Genomic DNA, 26,673 nt, shown 5'->3' on the forward strand with positions numbered 1-26,673 from the left:
GTAGAGTAGGAAGATTCAGTTAAGTTTTACTTCTTGTCGGATGAATTGTTAAAATCAAATGAAAGCATTACAAAGAGCACATTGATAGCATCTTATCAGGAGCACTCTACTATCACCAGTTTGAAAATATGTTGAGATTTAGAAAAACATCAACGTTCTATACAAAAAAATTGTGATAGAGAAAGTTGTTCGTTTGTTCCATTAACAAAATTTTATTTTATTTTAATCAGGAAGAATAAACTTAGCCTTTTTCAATCGCCATAAAAGGTTATTATTATTGAGATTAGAATTTGATTATTTTTCCAGAATATTTAAAAATATTGTAAGTGGTTTAAAAACTTATCTGCTTAAACCACTTGCTTATTAAAGCTCCCCCTTTTTCTTTAAGAGAGAATGCCTCCAGAAAATTTTCAAATTTTTTCATTATTCGATAACTGAAAATTCAAAAATAAATGAAAATAAATTTGCTTGAACTGATTTCTGAAGTTTTTATTGTTTTGAACAAAAATTTTGCTGTTTACCAGAAGTTAAAAGCGGAATCTGATTTTGGAATTTCATATGAGGCCCTCAGGGCCAAAGGGGTATAAGTGAAAAAATGGCCGATTTTGAGTTAATGAAGCCAAGCGATTCTTCATATTTCAAACTTTATTTGGTGATTTTTTTCAGATTTTTCGATTTTTTTTACATAATTTTACGTTAAAGATCAAAATTCAAATTTTAGAAATATATATGGAAAAGGGCCTAAAACAACAACTTTATAAAGTATGAATAATTATCAACACAGATTCAGTTCTTTACTCTAAGATGCAATTTTTTGTGTTAAAATTCATTTTATTTCCTGTGCTTTGACCTGACAACAAAACTACCATTTTTGTCCATGATATTTTTTCTCAAACAAGGCATGAATTATAAAGAAAAAGATGAATTTCTTATAGTTTTTCGAATAAAATAGAAACTTTTGAAAAAACTGCATTTTAAAATGGTAAACTAGAATTGTTCAAGGAAGACTTTAGCATAAGGTTGCCAGAATTTTTTCAGCGCGTCTCCGGGCCGGACAATTCGGGCAATTTTTTATAAAAAAAAAAAACCAGGCAAAATCCGGACATTTTATTTCTAAATCGAAACCAAAATCTGGGCAATATCCGGTCAAATAATCCGGTCAAACCCAAAAATTATTCAACAAAAATAAAAAAAAATTGAAAAAATATGTTTTCATCAAAATTAAAAAACAAATTTGAAATCGTATCTCAGTCTTCCAAAAATCCTTTCATGATTATTTTTGCATTTTTGGTGGCCAAATAAAATTAAAAAAAAAATTACATCACAATTTAATGTTTTTATTATTATTTGCCAAATAAAGTGAAAATATCCCGGCAAAATCCGGCATTTATCAATGAAATCCGGGCAACCGGGCCGGGCCATCCTGTTCTAAAATTTTGTTTCAATTTTGTTAATCCGGGTTTGGGCAAACCCGGATTAAACCGGGCAATCTGGCAACCTTACTTTAGCAACAGAATAAGAAACCTACTTCTTTATATGGTTTAACTTTTGAAATTTGATGAGTTTAGCTTATTGGGCTTGAACATAGAATAAGTATTTTTATTAAAAATGCCTTCAATTTCTCTCTGATAAACAAAAGACAAAAAATATGACATTCTCTGCCATTTTCTTACGCAAAGATTAGATGTTTCTTTATCAACAAATACTTTTCATTAATTATCAATTCCGCAATTTAAATCTTGGAGGATTTTTTTAAAAAATAAAACGAGGTTTTCATAAAAGCAAACAAAATAAAACTCAATTCTACTTTATAATGATGATTTTTCAACACCCCGAACGGTTTTATACCTGAAAACGTTAAAATCTATCATGTCACAGTAGTAATTTTCCAAAAACTCGACGTAATTGACTTCACTGAATTTTTAAAATACTTTCATTCGCGACCCTTTGCTGTTAAGACTTTAAAAATATTTGGAATGTAATGTGAGGAAGGAAAATCAAACTAGATTCACGTCCGATAAAATGTGTTTTAGCGATTGAATTATTTGAAGCAGTAGTAACAACAATATAGAATTTGGCTCTTTCTAATTTGAAAATTTCCCTAATTTGATATTTTTGTCTCAAAAGGTTGCCAACCACTGGTCTAGCTGATTTATAAATTGGACTGACTTCATTTGTGCAATATAGGTAATTTGCCCACTGCTAAAATAAACAAAATGCGGTGGTAAAGTCGTGCGCATAATATTTGAACTGCTTGAAGGGAGATATTTTAAAAAATATCATAAAGGACAGCAAAACGAACTCTTAAGCGAGCATTTGGAAGGTTGCCAACCAGAAAATTTTTGTTGACGAGTCTCGCCTGTGTTTCCTGGAGATAAAAAAGGAGATAAAATTGAAAATTTTAATGTCTAGTACTTGAGAAAGCTAACGATCAGTGGAAACAACAAATCACTTTCATAACGATTGACACACAGACAGACCATCAGCTAAATTTTTTATAACTTCAACCAATTTCAAAATTTTTAGTTATTTTGAAGGTCAAGCTTCATGAAACAGCAAACGTAATCTAAAACAGCCTTGATTTGAAAAAAAGATGGTTCATAGTATGCATTTTAGATCTCAAAAACCGCTTTACATGTTTTATCAGTTTCCATTCAGGCAATCAAAAGTTTTTCAAAAAATGAAGTGTTTGATTTTTTTCGAATACACTTTTTATTTTTGTGTGTGTTTAAAAAAAGGTGAATATTATGGAATTGGCTTTTGAATGATTGTGTGGTTGTAAACGGTTATGTGGCAAATTGTTTTATTTTTGTTCGGAATAATAGCAGCGCACAGTAAAAACTCAACAAAAAAGGAGAAATTTTTTATTAATTTTTTTTAACATCATGAAAATGAGTGCGAGTATGGTTGAAATAAGCAATAAAATGTAGTTTTGAAAAGTCCATCGAGGCGTGCAATGTAGTTTAAAAAACATTTGACATTCGTGGGGATAAATAAATCTCGAAAAAACACCATTAAAATGGTAATGTATAAAAATATAATTTTCTATAGAATAAAATTTTTTAAAAACCTTGTTGTCTATTTTGAAAATCATGAAATCTGGAAACATCTCTGCTAATCAGCTCATTATCATTTGCTACAAAAAATATAGTTAAGAATAAATATAATTGTATTCAATTGTTCAATAATTAAATCAACGGAGTAATGAACCAAAGATCCCATGTGATATATTCTTGATGTTTTTTATTTCTCTTTCCAGATGTCCAGCAAGCCCCGTCGAGGGACGGTCCGATGGAATAGTCCACCGCCGGCTCGGAGTCGGAAATCGAAACAATCCTCCGCCACTTCCAGTACCTTCCGACGGTTGCTTCCGCTGCTGCTATCATCTCTCACAGTTCACCTTAGCCATCTGTTCAGTTTAGCACACGGGAACCCGTTGCATCCATTTAGCTCAACTCGTAAGTAATCGATTATTTTATTAAGAAAAAATGGTTTATAGAAAATCTTTTTTTAACAACTTTTTTGTATTAGGCAAAAAAATCGTTGAACCTTTTTTTCTTGAATTATTTATTGTATTCCTTAGTCTGGTATAACCTTTAAAGATGAAACTTAACTGTTTTTATTTCATATAACTTTTGAGGATCAAATCTGCAAAAGTTGAAAAAAACTGTTAAAATGAAATTATATTTTGAGCATCAAAGAATGAGATTATGTTTTCAAACAAAGACACAATTTGTGAGGCCTAATCAATACAACTGCACGTTCCAACTTCGAGCCATTGCGTATACCTACTGCATTGAAAGACACATTCATACCGCAAGCCATAAATCTTCTACCATTATGATCGATTTCCATGCAAATGACTGATTCATGACAGGTTCATTACAAAACATTCCTCGACAGGGGCTCTCAACCAACCACTACCGATATCGGAGCCTGAGATAAACAAGTCACGAATATGTTCTCTTCAATTTTTTGTAAACATTTAAGATGATCTTGCGCTTAAAACCCCTATCAACTGTTACAGAATGACGATTGAGGATCACTGAACTTTATGAGAGTTCAATAACTGTCATTCTAACTTTTGCCTCGTTAGCTTATGTTATTCGAGCACACCCAAGAGCATGGAACGTAACGCTGTAGTTAGTATTCCATATTCATCCTTTCTTCCTAGCAACTGTTTATTGATATTCTTTGTACATTATACGAATAACTCGTGCTGTTCTTTTCTCTGCACCTTAAGGCCAAATCATAGGCAATCAATGTTACTAATAATGCAATGAAATCAATGAGAAAATCTATTAAAATCAAACAAGTCTTCAAAACATTCTGCTTATTTATAGTATTAACAACAAATACCTAAATGAATAAATTTTTGATTACTGAAGATACAAAGGCGTGAGCTAAATAAAAAAAATAGATTTAAACATTTCAAAGAGAGCTTTTATAACATTTAATTAATTGGAAAAATCAACTAAATAAAAGACACAAAAACCATGTTTGTATAAGGTTCACGAACTTGTTTAGATTAGGAAAAAACAAAAATCAGAAATATGCCTGGATTTGGGTTGAATTTTTTTTTTGCATGTGCATGTTTATTCAGAATTCAACGCATGAAAAAACAATGTACAACCCTGTGTTTAACGATGAGACTTTACATTTTCCTGCATTGCTTAAGAACTCCAATAAAAATTATTCATCTTTTGTTCCAAATAACGAAAAATACTCAAAAGAATTGAATGTCTGTTTTCTTCCGGAGAACATGTATTTTTAGTAGTGATCCTGATAAAGTGTCCTGTTGAACATTTTTTTTTATAAAAAAAACATGGATTAGTTGTAAAACATTAATGCTTATCATACAAATTTGAACCGAGATCTGATAGATCGCATTAATTTCTAAGGTGGTTCCCAAAAAGTAATAATTAATACTGTGTACCCAGGAAACTAAAAATATTCAGTGAAAGCTTAATAAATAAGAATTAATATATAGTCAGATATAAGGTCTCTATAAATGCCTCCTCACAGTTCTTTTAGAGCAACATCATCCTTAAAGTTTATTGGATATTTTTAAATGCAGTGTAAAAATGTTCCAAGGAATAAAACAATATGTTTTCAGTTTAAAATTGTTTTTATTTCAGTAAGCATAATTTTTATTACCTGTTGTATAATAAAAGCTTTCGAAGCATTTAAGTTGGTTGTTTTTTTATCGAGATGATTGAATGTAGTGATCATATGCCGACATCATGATCATTGTTCCTGTTTCACTTTTTAGCGATCTTATTAAAAAAAACACTCATTAGAAAAATCTAGATTCAATCTACAAAACTTGTGGAATTGTGGATAAGAAGAATGCAATTTTAATAAGATTTTGCTACTGAGTTTTTTTTTAACATCAACAGTTCTGAATTTTAATGGAAATTTGGAATCCGAATTATCAGTTTGACTTTTTTTTTATTAAACTGTTAACCTGTTAGTTCGGTTCAATGCTAACTGCATTTCTGAAGGTTTTGTTATAAAAAAGGTTGTAAAGAAATTAATGTTTATAAATATTAAGTTTTGTAAGATTAACCAGATCCGCTACATTTTAGTTGGTATTTTTATATTTTTACTTCATTTTTAGATAATTAACGTAAAAAAACTACATCATCTTGAGGAAAATATCATTTATCAGAATTTGTTCTCGAATGATTGAACCAAATGGAGCTTGTACATCTGATACTTCATCAGAAATCTCGTGAGAAAATAAATTCATCATCAAGAAAGTAACGGACTTTCAAGCTAATAGCAATTTAATGCCAGACACTAGGAAAAGCATATGTATCAGAGTTCTTTCTTGACAGATTTGTTTTGGTTGAGTTTGTGTACAAAAATTTGGTTAAATAAAATAATTTAAACGAAAATAATCTAACATGAACTGAACAGATAAATAAGTAATAAGTGTTTTAATACCGGACCTGTCAATATAGATTTAAAAAAGGATTCTTTTTATTCAAACTGGTAGGTTTTCATTTCAAAATTAAAAATAGTTTGATATCTTTTAATCATCCTTCATCCAAAAAATGTATAATTTTTTTCAAGATGTTCTAAATGGCGTTCGGATCAAAAAGTGACCTGTCTAAACTGCGTGGAAATCGATTGTTCATTCAAAGAAGTATTTTACTTTTAAACGCTCAATTTGTTTAAAAAACGGAAAATCACTTTGTTAAGATTCCGGTCGACTTTGTTTAAATTGGCCAGCCTTTCGTTTGCGGGGTTTTTAGGTTTTTATGTGACTGATTCGGCCAATTTAAGTTGACAACTTTTTGATGCGAACGCTCTTAAGGTTCAAAGTTTTGGCGATTGAGAAAAAAAACCCAATTTGTAATAAACTATATTTACTTAAAAATAACTTTTGATTTAGTTGTAGTGCCATATTAAAAATAAATTTTTGGGTATGATCTTCAGTGAAAGCGTTTCAACAAACACATTTAACAGCAAAGATAAATAACTTTTTTTAAAATTATTCTAAGAATCAATTCATCAAACACGAAAAAGATTAAATAACAAAAAGTTTTCTTTCTTTTTTCGCAACATTCTAAATAAATAGAGGTCTCCAAGAAACTGAATGATTAAAATCTTCAATTCAAAAAAGTCGATTTATTCAGTTATGCCGAGATGATGTACAGACATTTTTAAAAGACTTTTACTTAATACAAAGGCATTAAAATCAACAAAACTAAAACCATGTTGATCGAAATCAGCCTCAAATTTTTGGCATCAATAAAAACCCAAAACTTTGGTGATCAGAGAAGATATAGAACATTATTGAAATCTCTTATTTGTCTTTTTATTTTTGTAAAGAAAATGTTTTTATCTTGAAGTTTTATTCATGATACTGGGTATCAGTTCTGCTTTCCATTAATTTTCTGATTATGTATTCTTCAATATGGTTTTGATATCATGCTTCACGTTTTGAATCTTAATGTTATCGATTATCAGTTTATATTCTTTTGCATAATTTCCTTAACTTTTGACTATTCTGATTTTTTTCGTTGATTAAAACAGCTAAGTATGAATTTGTTTCTGACATTTAAATTACGTTCTTTTGTTAGTGTTTTGGAGTTATTAATCATCGAATAAAATTTTCTACTTGGTTTGTCTTTTCATATTGAAATTTATCGTGACTTTTTTTTTTTTTGATGATTTGAGCCCTTTCTATAATAAAATACCTTTCTGTAAGAGGATGCTAGAAGTCAAATTGACAAATTTCTAAGTGTGAGTAATTTAAAATATTGCTTAGAAAATTTTCAATGTTCCAACTATTTCAAAAAACTTTTCGAAGAATGTTTATAATAATTTTAAACAAATTTGAATATATTTTTTTTTTGTATTTATTAACTTGACTTCTTGTTCAGTATAGAAAATTTTCCAAAATTTCTCGCAAAGGCGGTTTTTGTTTTTCAAAATTCTTTGAAAAACAAACGTCAATTAAACTAGAAGTATGTATGGAAATATGTAGGGGAGAATGAGGATACTTGATCCTTGGGGATACTTGATCCTTGGGGATACTTGATTCCTTTGCCATATCTCAAAACAGGAATGTCTTACAAACATCAAATATTCTAGAAAAATGTGCCAAATAGAACAAAACAACAAAGCTGTTGTCTCAACAAATTAAAAAAAACTTTTTTTCGAGTTTTTGAATGTTGTTGAAAAATTTAACAAAATGCAATTTAATGATCTTTTGAATCACTTCCAATTGTTTCTCACATGAAAAAAGTAAAGCAAAAGTATTTATTGCAATATGTCAATTGATAGGGCGTAATATGAATGCCATGTTTTCAAAGCAATATAAAACCCTCCATTTTTGAGGAAGAAGTTTTCCAAAATGTATATTATGGTTATCTTTAATTGATTATAGCCCAAAAAGCTATTTTTTTCTTCTGAATGGATCGTGATCATTGGTTATCATAAAATTATAAATATCTGTCCAGTATCTAATGTCTATCCTGTAATTATCTGATAAAAAGAACTAAAAATACTAAATCTATTTAAAAACTAGAAATTTGCGCCTTAAAGTATGCAACAACTGTTGGGTAGTACACAAACTTTACGGATTCTCTTTGTCTGATACTTACAAACTGTGAAATGAGAACTAATACACTGCCGGCCAAAAGTTTGGGATCACCCGCTAAAAAACATGCAAATTTTGATCGTTCATATCTCAGCCGTCTTAGGACATATTGCAAATCTTCTGATCTCATTTGAAAGATAATGAGCAATAGCTATTTCGGAGGTATTTTGCTCAGAAATAATGTTTTAGATTTGCACCTAAAACTTTACCTAAAGTTAGAGCATTTTCGAAAAAACGTACTCAATATTCAAAGCCGATCATCTCGCGATAGGGTGGACCAAATTTCAAAATTTGAGTTGCATTAGAATCCTTATTCTATACTTCTCAAAACACAATCAAAAAATTTTGTGCAAAAATTTAAGAATGTACTATTAATTAATAAAATAGACACTTAAGTTATCGTCCAAAAGTTTGGGATCACCCCTAGTATGGTGTATCGACCAAAATTTGGGATCATTTTTTCAAAAACATGCAAATTTATCTCATTCATATCTTTCTCATCTATCATCGTATTGCAGATCTGAAGGGTGCATTTGAAAGCTTAGGAATTGTTGTTTTTTCATAAATTCATTAAAAAATTATATTTTAAATCCATAACCATAAAAAATTCACAATCATAAGTGTGAATTTTCAAAAAACAATTAATTTCAAGTAAATTGTTTATGGTTATCACTTTAAAATATAATTTTTGTATGAATTTATGGAAAAACAACAATTCCTAAGCTTTCAAATGCACCCTTCAGATCTGCAATACGATGTTAGATGAGAAAGATATGAATGAGATGAATTTGCAAGTTTTTGGCCAATACACCATACTGAGGGGTGATCCCAAACTTTTGAACGATAACTTAAGTGTCTGTTTTATTAACTAAAAGTACATTCTTAAATTTTTGCACAAAATTTTTTGATTGTATTTTGAGAAGTATAGAATAAGGATTTCAATGCAGTTCAAATTTTGAAATTTGGTCCACCCTATCGCGAGATGATCGGCTTTGAATATTGAGTGCGTTTTTTTGAAAATGCTCTAACTTTAGGTTAAGTTTTAGGTGCAAAACTAAAACATTATTTATGGGCAAAATACCTCCGAAATAGCTATTGCTCATTATCTTTCAAATGAGATTAGAAGATTTGCAATATGTCCTAAGACGGCTGAGATATGAACGATCAAAATTTGCATGTTTTTAGGCGGGTGATCCCAAACTTTTGACCGGCAGTGTATGTCAAAAAATAGTCAACGGATCTTTTGTCTTCGAATTTGACTAGATTTCTGCCTAGTGTCAGGGCACCCTGAATTAAAGATCAAGTCTCCTGTAACTTATAAAATATCACAATTTTTTAGTCATACAAAAATGGTTCTAGTTGATCCATGAATTCATGCAACTTTTGGAGCCTAGAAACTTGAAATTATAGGCTGCCAAAAAATGCAAAAGTCGGCCAGTTGCTAAATTTTTCCAAAAAAATATGATGTAATTATGAAAAGGGGATCAAATATCCCCATTCTACTCTACATACATATGTAAAAAGTGACCCACATCAAATTGCATCACTTTGTAAACACTGTAGAAAATCTCCCTGTGCTTATTTTTGCTCCAAAATATGCAAAGAGATAGCGCTGTAAATGTATTGTTAAGAATGTTTTTTTATTTTCTTTTAATTTTAAAAGTTGAAAAACAGTCCCTCAAAGAGAATCGGACCCAATGTATTTTGCGCAAAATAAAAAAAACTCAACTCTTTCAACGGGACGTTGGTAAAAAAAAAAGTAGTCGAGCCGCAATTTTAAGTTTTGCGATTAAACTTCAGTACGCCGTTCTGAGAATCAAATGAAGAAGATTTGAGTTCCGGGTGATTGTTCTTTTAGTGATAAGGACCCACAAGCGTATAGTTTGATGCGGAATTTCTATACTTTGGTCAGGAAACTACGCATCGACCCCATAAAAATTTGTGACCAAAACTATTTTTCATTTTTTTTTTTGCATTGTTCCTGTTATATTATTAGTTTTATGAACTAAAATAATAAAAAAAAAACTTCAGAAGGCAGTACGTGTAACTACTATTTATGAGCGATTTTAGCGATGTTTTGGATGAAAAACATAATTTCCAAAAACACGATTTGCAGTTTTTGTTCCATAAGCGAAACTGCTGGAACAAATTTAATCAACAACACTATTTTGGAAACAACCCTAGTCCGTTCTTGAGTGTCAATATGGCACTATTGGAAGCTTGGCGGCTTGTTACTTTATTCAAGTACATCCATATAGAAAAAATGTCAGGGGACTCTCAATAAATTCTAGAAATCTTTCGTTTTCTTTACGGCCCCACGTCGAAAGCGCAGAAAAATAAACTTTCTAATCAGACCTTCATTATAAATTTGACACTCCTCGCTTTGAATCGCAATATTTCTACTATTTTTCCTTTACCGATTTTTACAAAATTTAAAGTTTTGGAAACCTTGTTACGTAACTCAAATTTGTTTTTCAGACAATATTTATCTACAGCACTTCAGTTTTCCGTTAATCAAAGTCTTAAATAAAATAATCCGAAAAAAATTGCTTCGGAAAAAAAGATTGTAGATCAGCAACGAAGTGCGCCAAAAAACATTCACTTATTTTCCAAAATGCTGAAGTTAGGAGCTAAACGTTGCACATAAGTATTTTTTTTAATTATTTCAAGATAATGACCACATAAATAGTAAAAAGTGGTGTCCTAACTTCAGCTTTCTAAGACACTTAGTGAATTTTTTTGGTGCATTTTGTAGCTGATTTACAGTCCATTTTCCGTAGCATGTTTTTCGGATTTTTATTCTTGAACTTTAAATAACGTAGTAAAGGTAAATAATGTCTGAAAATTATATTTGAGTAACATTACGAGGTTTCCATAACATCAATCAATGGTGAAAATCGAAGGACCTTAACGAGTAAAAAATTCAAGGACAGATGAGGGTTTAGTTAATTTTCCACACTTAACATTAGCACCCGGATCGCGAAAAAAAATGAACTGAACCTTCTGGTGCCTGACCTCTCGGCGTCAATCAAACTAGAACTTCTGGATGCAAACTCAAATTACGTTTATCCATTTATTGGAAACCAAATCAGCATCTGTTTTTTACATATCTGCAATTTGACAAAATTGTTAAATTTTTGATCACGAATATGAACTACCCTGATGATGTTTTCAATTTTAGAAAAAAATAAAGATTGAGTTTTCTAAAATTCCTAACAGCTTCAAATTTTGCCTCTCATCTGTTGACCATAATAATTATCAAAAGTACCCGCATCTAACGAGAGAAAACTAGGCGGTGTGTTGCGCGAAAAGTGAAAGCCGATAACGTCACCATCATCATCGTCAGGTGAAGCCAAACTTCCGCTACCGTTTTGGAACAATTCCATTCTTAGATTGCGTCTGTGGGCATGGCGCAACAACAATTTGAAAACCCCCTTCTCGAGACTCGTGCGAGCTTGTGCGGGCGTTTTGCTAGTTTCCATTCCAAGTTTACCAACTAACAACAAAGCTTGGAAACCCCCATAAAAGTGGAACGAAAGTGAATTCCTCGCCCAACCCTCAGCAAATTCCACTACGCCAACAAAACACAACAACGGAAGAAAGTTCGGTACAAGTAAGGTACTTACTTACAAAGTGACAACTTTTTGTCACATAACTTTTGTCACACGCAGACCCGGTGTTAATTGCTAATGGTCACAAAGAAATTGCGCCTGGTAGTGGTTGGGTTAACATAAATTTTCCCCGGTTAAACTTTTGTTTCCTTTTCTGTCTTCAATGGCTTTCTTTAAGAGATCCGTAAAAGATAGAAAAAGATTTGAATTAACATTCTTACCTTTCGAACCGTGTCTTCAGCCGGAATGATTTTATTTTCCAACAAAACTCGCGCGGAAAATCGGGAGCCATAACAAATTGGTCATTGTTGTCGGGATAGCTGAATTGGGAGTTGAAATTCGTGAAGAAAAAAAAAGAGAAATAATTTTCCCATCGGGAGAAGCTCACTTAATTGCATCCGAAAAAAAAACTAAACGTCTGGAATGTGTAAGCAACCGTCAAAATGCTGAATCGCATAAATTTGGGCTGGTTCGTTAGGTCATTTATCGATTCCTCACAATCCACTTTGTAATTTATTTGATGATAAAAATCTGCAATGAAGTGCTCGATTCACTAACGGATTGTTTGAAACGGGTATAAAGTTATCCAAAGACCTTTATGTGGCCATCTTAAAATCAGTTCAGCTTTATTTGTTATTTAGGTTAGAAGGTTTGGAGATAAATTAAATGGATATGAGACTTGTCCAAATTGAACCAAAAAGTTTAAAAGGGTCTGTCCTTAAAATTATTTTTAATATAATGTTGAAATCATAATAACATTTCTAGCCATGAGGTTTTCTTGTGCTGTGAATATTCTGCTACAAATAATAGCTTGGAAAAATTTGTTTTGATAAACTGCTAAAGGCTTACGATTTTTTTAATAAAAAAATAACTTTAGACTTCCCAACTTCAACTTTCGACTTAGTTTTCGCTTCAGTCTATGTTGAATTCTCAAGCCATCGAAGTTGTTACGGCGGAACCAAAAAATGTTTCATACCTACTATTTCTTGGCCCAATTTTGACCAATCTTAGTTTTTGTATCCTAATGAAAAGTGTAACATCAAGTTTATACAAATAAGCTGACCCGAACTGCTTTGCAATACCTTCCAAAAATAAATTTAATTTTCTGAAATTTCATTGAAGTTTTAACTGTTTGATGGATTTTTCCTGAAAGTTGATATCTTAATTTTATTCAAGTTATAAAATTTTAAAGCTTTACCATAGCTCACGAACTTTACCATTAATTTTTTTTTTAGTATCTTGAAAACGTGACATGCCATATTTGGTTCCATTTGTTTGATATGAGATTTTGAGGTTATTAAAAAAAATTATGAAAAAAACTGCCTTTTTCTTCTTGACTCCACCCTGAAAACGAATGGTTTCAAATATAACGTACGAAACAACCTATCTTAAAGAATAAGACCCTTTTAGCTAAATATGATATCGATTTATGCGAAAATAATGGTAAGGAATCCATCCTGCTGGAAGTTTAATTTTTTTTTCGTACTCATTCTCATTCTCATTCTCATTCTCATTCTCATTCTCATTCTCATTCTCATTCTCATTCTCATTCTCATTCTCATTCTCATTCTCATTCTCATTCTCATTCTCATTCTCATTCTCATTCTCATTCTCATTCTCAAAAAAAAAAAATGTTGATAATATTTTTAATTATGCGTTCAAAACAAAATTTTTTTTGAACAAGTTTCATTAAAATAATCAAGAAAGCCTTTTTGGTTGCTTAAAATATAATTTAAAATTTGTTGATAAATTTTTATAATTTTTTTTTCATGTTTTTATCTTGATTTTTGATAATTGATTCCTGAATTTTTAATCAAATTTGTCCGGATTTTTATCCCCAATTTTAAAATCAAATGTTCGCGTTTTGACAGGTTTTTCAATAAAATTGCCCGGATACATGCTGGAAAAATTTTGGCAAACCTTATCTTAGATACATGAAAAAACTTTTAATTTTAAACTCGAATTTGGTGTAATTGAAGAAGAATTATGTACTTTGCGACCAACAAAAAATTATTCTAATAAATTTTTTCAGAAAAAAAAACAAAAACGAGTTTTTGGAAGCCTTAAATATGATTCTAAATCAACTAATATGTTTCGATAAAAAAAAAATGTTTCAAATATTTTCTTCTTTATTTCAATGGAATAATCCCCGAATTTGCCTGGATATTGGCTGGATTCTGGACAAAACTTTAAAACAATTTTCTCGGTTTAAGCAAGGTTTAACAAAAAACAACCCAGATTTGCACGGTCAGCAGAAAAATTTCTAGTAAGTTCTATCCAGTTTATTGTCGCGATTTTCAGTTTTGATCATCATTAGGATAGAACCCTGATTCGAATCTTGGTTTAGCATTCCACACTAAAATACGATGGATTTTTGATATTCAACACTTTCAAACCATTCTTAAGATTTGGACTTGAAATTTTTGTTCCCAATTCATATGCAGAATTGAAACATAAGAAAGTTTCCTAAAAGTCCTGAATTGAAAAATCTGAAACAATTTCGTCATTCGAAATTTTCATTCGAGTTTACATGTTCAATTAAGCTTAAATAATTGAAAAAACAAACTATATTGAAACAGAACCAAGTAAGAGATTTAAAATTGAGGGTTCAGATCACATTAAAGATTTTGAATTTAGTCTCAATTCAGAGCCGGTATTAAAATTTAAAACTCGTAATCAGCTTCAGCTCGAATTTCAGTATTACAATCAAGATTGAAGTATTATTATAATATAACAATAAAATTTTGATAATTTTATTAAGTATATAAATTGAAGAAGATCGCAGTTCTTGATTCAAAATTAATTTTCGAAATGCAATCACAGTCAGTTTAGAAACACAAACCTGAAAAGATCACAAATTTAGAACAAAATCTGGATTTATGTCAAAATTCGTACAAAATAATTATTTTAAATCTTTACTCACGCGGTTTAAAATAAGGTTACCAGATCGCCCGGTTTTATCAGGGTTTGCCTGGATATTTAATACAAAATTTTGGAAAAGTCCAGTCCGGCCCGGTTGCACGGATTTTGCCCGGATTTATTCACTTACCCAAAAAAAACCAATTGTGTTGCTTATTTTTTTTTATTTATTCGTCCGAATCGGAGTTTTCTACGCAATTTTTAGCACAATAACCTTGAAAATATTTTGGAAGCCTTAAGTACGATATTAAATAAACTGATGAGTTTTAACCAAAAAAGAAAAATATTCCAAGTTGTTACTTTTGATTTTTATGGAGTAAATCCTGGGTTTTGAACAAATTTTCCCGGATATTGCCCGGATTTTTGCTCGACAATTTCGGAACAAATGCTCGGATTTTGCCAGGTTTATAGATAAAATTACCAGGATTTATCCGGCCCGTATAGGTGCTAAAGTTCTGGCAACCTTATAATAAAATCTTATGATTCTGTTTTGGAACATTTCGTATCTTAAAACCGGGGAAACTTTGATCAACATGAAATTTTCGCAAGTAATCTTCAATGATTAAAATTTAAATATCTGAAAACTGTTTTCTACTTTTTTTGGCCTAAAAATAAAGTTGTGTAGTTGAAGATTTTTTTATATAACTTTAAATGTAGTTTTAAAGTCATAAAATATCTGTTTTTCGAAGACTCATTAACAAATACCTTTCTTTATAAAATGATAGCATTTAGAAGCAAAAGGGTTGTTGTATATGAAAATTTTACTTTTTTCATTTGTTTTGGTATAGTTTTAGAGTTATTTTTATGATCATTGTATGATAATTTTTTTATATTAAAAAAAACGTACATTTTTCTATGAGAAGGCCTGTATGGAAAGAATGGCATAAAAACCATGTCAAATGGTTAAGTTTGAAGAAAAAAGAACATGAGAACAGTGGGAGGATCTAGGGAATTGCTTGAAGGTTAAATTTTATTTGTTTTTGAAGCCAATAAATATTGAAAAATGTTTATAATTTTTGCCCCTAAATGTATGCAGCAATATTGTACAACTTTTGAGTATATTTTTTGAATACTTGAAAATTAATTAAAAAAGTAATCAATGTTCCCCCAGTTTACGGTACCTGAAAATAATCAAATTATCCATTTAATGTAAAATTCAAGAGAAACATGAGGATCAAGGAAAAGGAAGAAAATAAGGCTTAAATATCATGAATTTCTCGAATAAGATACATCGACTTACCAATAGGACTTCAACCCGCAATCTTTGCTAAATTATGAAAATGGAGTAAATTTAATTAATATAAGAATTTGTTTTTCATCATGAAATGAAATTCAGCTGGAATTTTTATTAAATTTTCAACATTAAATTTTTTTTCACATATAGGATCTCAGGAAAACATCATGTTGAGGTAGGGATGAATGACAGCTTGCTGTTAAAATCCCGAAAAAAAAGAAAACATCATGTTTCCTTGAAGATATCTATTTCGAACATATCACTTTTTAAGACGTACATATTTCAAGGACTGGCTAGCATCTTACAAATGCTAAAACCACCAGCCCACAGAAAGAGTACTATGTATGCCGTGACTAAGATTCGATCTCATGACCGATGGCTTTGTAGACTTGAACGCTATCCTCTAGTCCACGATCGGCGGCATATTGCACCCATATCACTGATAAGCTGATTTAACTTCCCCTGCTTAGGAGAAAAATATTCATCGCCCAGAGCTCCTGGCGCCAACTATCTTATCATTCCCTAAGCTTCGTTACCCGATCATGTAATGATACCAATAGCTAAATTTCGATTTTTTTCGTAAATCATTCAATTTTTATTAAACAATACGAAAATATTTTTTAAGAATAGTTATGTAACTCAGATAATTTAAATTTTAATTTCAATGTATCGGTTCAATTCTATTCCTGTTCAAAAGGTGTTTAAGGTCTTTTAAAAATTTTATCCAAAGGGAAAATTTGAAGGAATTTAAGATGATCTAAATAGTATATTTTCTAATAAAATGCATAGACTAAATCGTTCACCAGAAGATCCTTTTTTAAAAAACTGCGTTTTTTTCGCTTTGAAAGTCTTTAAATCTATAACTTTTATTCATTTGCTAAATTTAATTCGTTAAAACTGTTGAACTTTAATTCAATTATATTATGAAGTTATTTTTCAAATTCTAATATCCTAATAATTGGAATAGTTTTTTTCAATATGAAGAACTGATTTTCATATGTAGGCACGTTTCAAATTTTGTTCCTCAAATTTCAAAGCTCAATGAATCTAGTACATTTCAACCATCGGGACCTTTTTTCACTGGGAGGTAAACATAACAAAAATTGAACACCATAGCAACTTATACTTTTGCACGCAGAAAAATTCAAGCAGGCTAAAAATGCTTGGTAGATAAGGAAATTTCTATATATTTTTCTACGTGTCATTAGAACACGTGGGTTAATTTTTGAATGCTAGCGCCCCATCACAACAAGTGTATTATTCACTTACTAAGCAGTTAAGACACGAACCTTTGGTTGATGAAAATGTGGTTCAGAGTTATATCAGTTTATCAGTGCCCATATTGCAGGTTCTTAAGAAAAGGTCCAACAAAAACCTTAAATTTTAGTCGATTTTACAACAGTAGAAAATTATCCATATTTGAACCGACCCTTATTTCTTAATATTTGATACATTTCTACCAATGTTTAAAAGTGGATATGCTTGTGGTTATGAAGAATCACCTTGCTTCTTTTCAATAAACACAACTTGCATTTATTTCAAATGAAGCCTCCAAATTCCTGAATTCATTTGTTTCATTTTTTATTTTGATCATCTTTTATCAACTTTTATATTTTATCAAAGATGCATTTGGCAGACAGTCATAAAAACATATCCGGTACAACTGTGTTTGATATTTACTCTAGGGCCCGAACTCACGGACATCAGCTCAGGAGGCAATTAACATGCCAACTGAGCTACACCACAAGTTCTCAAATTTGTTAAATAAAAATAAAAATAATATTTATTAAAAACCTTTTATCCTTCGGGTCTGAAATCCCAAATTTGAAAAACTTTTATGAAAAAATTTGCATCTCCTAGGATTTTTTTTTCGAAATTTATTATTCGAAATGAATAACTTTTAATGTAAAATATCGTTAACCTGAATCAGGGCCGTACGAAGCACCAACTCATGGGGGGGTTTTAGTGGCTGATTTTTTCCTACAATTTTTGCCCAACAATGCACGAATAAAAAAAAATTAAAACACATTATGTTTGTCACTACATGATTATTCATTTTTAAGCCCTCATTAATAGTTTTCGTATTAAATCGTTACTTCAAACAAGTGGTCTTTAACCAGGTGGGTGGCCTAAATTTTTATAATGAAATCTTAAGAAAAAAATATGGAATTTGCTTTCATCGATTGTTAAAATCTTTGAATTTGTTTAAGATTCTGGTAAATCAAACTAATTCGGCTTGAGCTTAAAATAGCTTAAAATAAAATAACTTAAGTTCTTTTAAGGGTAGCCTTCAATTTCTTAAAAAAAAACTTATTCAATACTCAAATCAATTAAGCCCAAGCATTCTATTTTTTTTTGCCAATTCCAAGATTCTAACCTTTAATGAAAATAAATAAAATTTTCCAAAAAAAAAAAAATTAAGCGAATCAAATTTGCTTTATGTAAACTTGAACCAAATTTGTGATTTGAAATTTGGTGTCGAAAAACCTGCAATATTAATAATGATAAACAATAAACCGAGAAAATATAAAAACTTTTACGGATTTTTTAGGTGAAGATCAGATACATGATTCTTTAAAAGCAAATGTTCTTCATGAAAAATCAATTCCATGATAAAAATCCTGTAGATGATTTTTTTTAAAAATAAAATTTGGGAATCTGCATTCTGAATCTGAATTCGGAACCAGAATTCAAAAATTAAAATTTGAATCTGTTTCCAAATTTCTATACGATTTCGGGAATGTGCAAAAAGTTCGATTTCCAGATCAAAATTATTAAAATTCTTTGGTTTAGCTTTAATCTTAATTTATTTTTTGATTTATTTATTTTTAATCTTTATTGTGAATCTGAATTAAAATGTGATTTTCAAATGATGAATCTTAATAAGAATCCGAATTTTGGGTCGCAATATAGAAGCTTTAAATGTATAAATTTTGTGTAAGAATTAAATTTAAGAACTTCGAATTTGAATATGAAACAAAATTCTTCTTTTTTATGTTCGGAAAAAAATTATCAAAATATTGAAAATGCTTATGATTTGCGAAAAACATGATTTAAATTTGATTTAAAACTCAAAAATAAATTTGAACCAGGATTTCAAAGCAGCTTTTCATTTGTAATTTCAAGAATCCTAAACTGGATACAGAATCAGAAATACGAAAATAGAAACACAATTTTGGTTATGGGAAAATGGAATCAGAATCTCCGAAATGGGTTTAATTTAAAATTTAATATTCAGACCTGAATTTCTATGAACAAGTGACATTAAAAAAAAAACTAGCAGAATTTTGAAATTGGGATTTTGATGTTTTAGCATTAGTTTTTAGACTAGATTGTAACTTTTCAATAACTTCACTCTATTATCATAATTTGTTTATGAATTTAAAATTTTGAGTGTAGAGTAGAATACCTCGCTTGCCTTTTTGGACCCTCATGGGTGGGGGGGTTGAACTCCAAAAACCACCCTCCCTCCTCCCCGCGTTCCTACGGCCATGACCTTCATTAAAAGATAAAAGATATCTACCTATACTTTTTTCATTTTTCTGTGTGTATGCATTGTTCAAACAATATTGTTAAAACGTCGAGCTTTTATATTTATTTTAGACTTCATATTTATATAATTTATATAAAGTTTCAATTTCAATTCATTGGTTCTACATAGAAATCTATTCAAATAAGTTTTTTCCTAGAAAAAAGCTATATTTTCCATAAACCATGACTATACTGAATAACTCTGAAGTTACAGCAAGATTCTGATTCAGCTAAGCGTTCTTGCAACAAATGCAATGTAAATAATGTTGGTATGTAGAAAATAATATTTTTAATTAAAGATATTAATTTTTCGACGGAATATTAGTTAAAATGTCTTTTATCATACACCACCATTTTCGACTCAATTTTTCAAATTATAAGATGATGAAAGTTTTCTTGTGTTTTTCAATTTTCAAAACAATTTATTTTGTTGCTACACAAAGGTGTTTACGCGGCATCAAATTCGCCGTTTACATGACATGACTTTGAATATTTTCTCTCGAAAGACGTGTAAATTTTGCGAGAACCGTGGAAATAACCGTGCGTATGGATAAAAAAAACCATGTTAAAAGAAGTTATGTTAGAAAATTTGAGCAAAATAACTTTGCATAAAAAAAACCAAATAACTTTGACTCATAGTATACGTAAAGGTTTTACTCTTCAATTAAGCTTTTTTAATAGTTCCTAGAAGGACCCGATTTTGTTTTCGTGAAATGCCCTGCTTTATTCTGAACATATCTGGAAAGCCTAGTTAAGGTATATACATGATTTTACCTCCGAAAGAATTTTATAATTTTGAACATGTGGTAATTATACACATCGTAAACAACATGATTTTTAAGCATTTTGAAACCATTCTGAAATTTGTTTGATATTTGGGTTGTTGACCAAGCTGGTTCAAATCATCAGGTCTCGTACCTCTGGTTATGTTGTGTCTTCCTCTGAAACCTCTCGTTAATCTTTTCGTTTTTTCTCACAGACCTAGCTGGTTCAAGATCCGACCCATTCTGCCACAGAGAAGCAAAAGGCAGAATGGCTAGATTTTATTTTGTTTTGTTTTGTTTCCCAGCACCGGTAAAGTCATGCTCATTATCCACGCGAGAACCAATTTATCGCCCGGCCGGTCCCAAGCAAAGTCAAGTTCAAAGAACACCATCGGATCCGAGGGGACAAAACGCATTTGGTAGTTAATGTTTAAACCAACATGTAGTGTAATTTAACTTCTATGATATAATCACCGGAAATGTATGAATGAATGATTTATCTCAAAATCTTACCAGATTTTGACGAAAAAACAACCTCAATCGAACATTTATTTTCTGTGATTTTTTTGTGAAATTTTGTTTACAGTCATTATAGTTAAATAATCTTAACAAAAGAAAACGAACATCTAAGTGATATATATATATTCCAAGTGTCAGAGGGGTGCTTTTTAACCCAAAGTATCCCTCCAAGAGACGACAATTTCTCAGCAACAATCGAGTCAATGATATTCCGGTTCTCGAGACTTCAGAGCAGTTTCTTGTATAGTAGGTTGGTATTGAAGACACCCCTCCTCGATTGAGCCAGTTTACAACATGGAACGATGTGATAACATGATGTGGCCGGTTGTTGTCTGATTTTTGTTTTCTTTTTTGTCTTTTTCTGTTTCGTGTAGTTCCGTTGTCTTGTCGCTGTTGTTCTGTTCCAATAATGTTATTGTGTTGTTGACGGTACATTATTGGAGCATGTTTTATGTAATCTGAAATTCCTGATTGAAGAACAGTTGTGCCCCCAGGGCGAGTTTAACGGAAATAACTTGTATTGGCGCTGCCCCGTGTTGGGTTGGTTGTACTGCGCAGAATTGAAGGAAATAAATTGAGAAGTAAAAATAGGAAACGCGTCCGAAGCAAGGAAAAAAAGGCCATTGGAAGAAAAAATTAATAAATGTCATTTGAATAATATAGAACAAGAATTTATTTCATAAAACAGGGAACAAAATGTTCTCAAAAATGAAATAATAGAACTTGTTATTTATCAGTGATTATAGTAAAAATTAAAAGTTTAAAAAGGTTGATGACCCTGGCCAATTTTAATGCAAAAAGAATTATCATAAGATCGATCTTGGTAGATAATTAAGGCACTCCAATCCAAAATAATTATTTTGTCTATTAGTGTGGAGTTTTAAAATTACAAGAATATTAGCCACTATATCACAGAAGTCAAAATACCAAAGGATATATTGCAAAAAGCATGTTTTCAGCATTTTCTAACTTCGACCAACAATTTTTTTTAGTTCACCAAGGCTATGAGACAGATGATTTCTGATGGACGACAAAACTTATGAAAAACTCTATTTCAAACAAATTCCAGCGTATAGATACTATAACATAACATATCTGCTAGTGGCAAGGTTCCTAGCATATTGAAGTATGTATTTGCTAGTTGTTTTGTACAAAATATAATGATTTGTAAAGATTCTGCTCCTCTGGAGAAAAAACAACAATTAGGGTAAGTGTTCCTAATTTGGCATGTGTCCCTAATGTTAACATACCGTTCGATTTTGACTGTTTTTGACGATATTTTTCACTTATCACAATTGTAAAAAAAAAATGATAATGTAACGGATCATGTGAACTTTCATTTTACAAACAAATTAGTTTTCTAACTCACAGGATTTTTCGTAAAATCCGGATTGTTTCAAAGTATGTTCAAATTGAATGGAGTTGTTAGCAAATTTCTTAAAAAAACACCTATTCAGAAATGAAAGATAAAAGCGGAATTTGTCAACCGATTTTTTTGAAATTTTTTTTCGGATTGTTTTTTATCATGATTTTAGTAATAAGTATGTTAGAACCATTCTTTTTTCGTGTAAAAACTGAAAAAAAGCATATGTCCACAATTAGGAACACTATTTTCAATGTGTTCCTAATTATGACATAGTCAAAGTTTTCCAAACTATATCAAAGTCAAAGAATGTATTTTAATTAAATTTGATTGATTGAATTGTGTTTTAACATAATTTTCAACGATCTGTTAAAATAAACTGTTTTGAGTTAATAAAACATGATATTTTTTTTTACTTCAGTTTATCTCATAGCTAAATATGTTGAAAAAATATTTTTGCCAGATTGTACAGAACGCACACTACGCGACAGAAAATGAAACTATCAAGCTACAGAGAGTTTCTCAACAAGAACAGAATCGAAAGGAAAAATTGAAAAAAAAAAATCTAAATAAAATACGTTGTATATTGTCACATGGGGATCATGCAACACTTTTCAACTTCAATGACTTCTTAAACCCTATTGTCCACAGATAATCATACCGCCTGTACATCAAAAGTTTTAAGGTTAAAGGGACATCTTATTAACGTAGTCAGAAAAATAATTGGTTTCCCCAATTATTTTTAAATGTACAAAACATACGATTTTTACCCAACTAAGAAAAGGGGGTTAGTTGCAAAAACCTTTGTTTTAATGAAAAATCAAATGAAAAAGTGTGAAAAGTTATAGTTTTTTATATATTTGTGATTTCTTTGCGCATAAAGCACGATCTGCAGTTATTTTTGATTCTGTTAGGATTTAAATTGATACTTATTATTTCGATCAAAGATTTTTTAAAAAGAAAGCATAAGGGTGCTGTATACAGTAAGGGATAAAAACAACTATAAAAAAAATTAAAACCATATTCCAGCATATGGAAACAAGATTTAAACTTTGAATCATTGATTTGCATGTCGATGCATTTTAGCGCAGGCTGCTAACTGAATTTCGAAAATGTTTATTTAAAAAATTAAATGATTGCCCGAAAAATATTTATACACCAACAGTGTTGATATAGGATAATAAAATCAATATAAAGTTTGTAGGTGATATCATTAAGCCAATCCGTCATAATGTGTGAAGTATTTTACGGCATCAAAAAATGTAAAAATTTTGATTTTTCAAAATTTTCTATGAGAATGAAAAATTTAAAAAAAAAACAATCTCACGATGTGAGAAACTATGTCATCATCATTTTGTTATCATAAAATGTGATTTTAATATACTTTAATAAAAGTTAAATAAGTGTTGTGGTTAACAAATGTTGCATCTAAAAATGCTGTTGCATGATGTTCTGGTTGACTGTATCTTATTTGTATAAAATACAATGAATTTTCTTCTTTTTTAAATATAATATATGTATCCATTGGAAAAGGTAAAGTTTGAATTTTAATAAGCTCAACATCTACTACTTTCTTCAAAACTAGTGTGAAGGAATATTGTGTAGGATTTAAATAATCCTATTTATCTATTCATATTAAAAAACATTGTAAAATTTATAAAAAGGTGAGTTTTGAGATTTTTCTTATTAAAGTATTAAAAAAAACAGACCCATATGAAAAATGAGGAACAAATAGTGTAATACTGGGTACGCGGATACAGTTTTCTTCATATGTAAACATTAGGAACACCCATATGTTGACATTAGGAACAATTATTACCAAATTAGGAACATCGACACGCTTTATAAAACATGATATTTCTCGTTAATTTAAGCTTTGAATGATTATTTCAAACCAAAACAGAGTTCAGAAAAGAATTTGGAACTTAGTTACCAAAAAAAATGTAAATCTAAGAATTAAAGATTCGGCCTGCTAATATCAAAACCAAAAGCCTCTGACATAATGTAGCGAAATTAGACGCATTTACCCTATATTAAAACCAAAACTTTGGTTTTTGCGGTTTTGAATAGCCTTAAAATAGTTATCTTTTGTGTATCCTTCGCAACCTGTGATCTATACTAACCGATTATACTGTAAAAAATCTCATGATGGTGTTGCACCGTTATTGTCTGATTTTTTCCAGACTTTCCATTAAAAACGCTTTTAAATGGTTTAAAAATATTCAAGTTTTGTGAATTTCTAATTAGTTGTATAAACAAAATTTTCTCTCAGTTTGCAGCTACCTAAAATACAGATTAGTCGAAGTATAAATTGGAAAAACTGATCATGATATTGATGAACTGAACTGAAAACTGAAAAAAAAAGTGTGCGTCGGCCATTTGGAGATACCAAGAATTTAGTGGAATATTTTCTAACAATAAATATTTTTTTTCAAATTTTTCTTGAATATCATAAGGTTACCTTAATTTCCTCCAATGAATATATTTCGATCAAACGAATGGTTTTTGAGATACAAGCATTTATTTATGTTCTATTTCTAAAAGAACTAAGCTTTTGAACAGTTCAGTAGCTTTCTTTATTCAAATTTAGTCCAAGTACAAGGTTGCTGGAGAGATGCACGCACATATACTTAAGAGTTTTATTGAAGCAGGAATCAACTTAAAATGAACACAATTCAAATTTAATAATGACACATTAAAATTATGCCAAGCTCTGGTAACATTGGAGGTTTTTTCTTTACAAATTATCGTAGTTCAATGATCGTTGTTTAAACCGCATATGATAATATTATCATAATATATAATGTATCACAAATAGAAGATACAGCAATAAAGATTGTTCCAATAATTATAAGACACTATAAAATAACCGTCATTTTAAAAATCGTATAGTGTTCAACCAAACTTTAGCTGCGCACAGTTGTTTTCATCCAAGTGAAGTAAGTGTTGTCTTTGTTGAATCTCAACACTATTGGTCACCCTAAGATCAAGGTTGCCGAAAAATATTCTGTGTTTTGGCAAAAAAAATTCTGAATTTCTGAATGTACCCAAAAATTCTGTGATGATTTTCTGTGACGCTTTTTCCTAAAGTTGCATTGAAAATTCATGAAAAATTGAGTCTTTTTTACATTTTACTTGAGAAAAATGAATAAACTTCACTAATCTTATCATGTTTTCCTAATCTGAAATTAGAAATTCCTAATTTATATTGACATTAAAATTTGAAATTTGGAAACATGTACAAAATTTAAAAAGTCTGTGAATTCTGTGAATATTCCCAAAATTCTGTGTTCTGTGACACAGATTCTGTGATAAAAATTTTCCCAAAATTCTGTGAAATAACAGATTTACCCAATTTTTCCAAAGATTTTTTTAGGCAACCTTGCCTAAGATGTTAGTGAAAACACCTGGATGTATACTAGCTAATTGGTTTGTTTGGACTTATTCGTTTTTTGCGAAGAATTCTGATAATGCGTGGCCCTACTCCTGAGCAAAGAAAACAGATTGTGCACAAAAGGGGCACTGTGAATGGTCTTTCAATGAGAAAGCTAACAGTAACTATTAATAAGTCTTGAGATCATTGAAATCTTTGAAAATTAATGACTTTAAAAGCAGTTCAAAAAAAAAACTTATTTTATCGCGAATCTTTTATCACAAAAATTTGCTTCGACTTTTCCTACGATTTGTAGTCAAATACCATAAAATACATGTCCAAGCTAACTCAGAAAACGGAGCCTTGATCAAACATTCCCTAATTAAATTGTATTTGTATTTAATTCACAACAACTCTGAATGAACTTTTTTTTTTCTTATTTCGAGGAATTTATTGTGCTTTCAAAAACATAAGTGCAATGTAATTGTTAAAATCATTGGATCTAATATTTTTTTTTTACAAATAACCTATATGTTGACATGGCACCCTTCCAAATAAACGGATTTCAAATCAAATCAAAACCTATATGTTGAACTATCTGAAATTGAAAACCATGAAAGCGAATGAAAAGAGCAAATATAAAATCGAAAGGCTCAAGATTCAGTCCATTACTGAAGTTATAATATTCGCGCTTCAAGCAAATTTTTTTTTTTTATAAATATGCTCATCAGATTTTATTATCCTAATAATTTTTTTTATCAAATTTTTCATAAAGGCTTGCTTTGACATTACTGAAAAAATGTCATAAAAATCATACGCGAAATAGTTTGGTTCTAGAATATTGACAAATATGACTTTTCTCAATCAATTATAATGTCTAGATGAGCGATTTAAGATTTCCTTTAAACAGATTCACAGTTAGCCACAAAAATTTTAAGCTCTTGATAAAAGTATCTGTCTTTCTCTAATTTGATCTTTACAGCCAGGGTTGGTTGAAGAATAATAATAATTATCATTTAAAATAGTAGTACCTATTATTTGAAAACTAACAAACCACACTACCAACCTCATGAAGTTTTCATAGATGAGCTATGTATATGTACATTCAGTATCTCAACATACTGAAGCGTTAACTTCTTTAAGGAAATCTTCAAAATCTACAAAAAAAAAAAATAGTACCAAGAATGTTCACTGTGAATTTGGACAAAATTCACTGAAAAATCTGTTAAATTTAGGATTTCTCCTA

The 26,673-nt window shown here is 30.2% G+C and overlaps 1 protein-coding gene across 4 annotated transcripts in view; it reads left to right on the forward strand.

The window, feature by feature from the left end:
* The window catches only part of LOC129746301 (serine proteinase stubble-like), a 198,660-nt gene that overhangs the window by 89,289 nt on the left and 82,698 nt on the right, over nucleotides 1-26,673 (forward strand). For all 4 annotated transcript variants that reach the window (XM_055739899.1, XM_055739900.1, XM_055739901.1 and 1 more), the window contains exon 3: nucleotides 3,260-3,458. In XM_055739899.1, the coding sequence (XP_055595874.1) occupies nucleotides 3,260-3,458 (199 nt within the window). The remainder of the gene's footprint in view (nucleotides 1-3,259; nucleotides 3,459-26,673) is intronic.

This window comes from Uranotaenia lowii, chromosome 2 (genome assembly GCF_029784155.1).
Source record: "Uranotaenia lowii strain MFRU-FL chromosome 2, ASM2978415v1, whole genome shotgun sequence".
NCBI classification, from domain to species: domain Eukaryota; kingdom Metazoa; phylum Arthropoda; class Insecta; order Diptera; family Culicidae; genus Uranotaenia; species Uranotaenia lowii.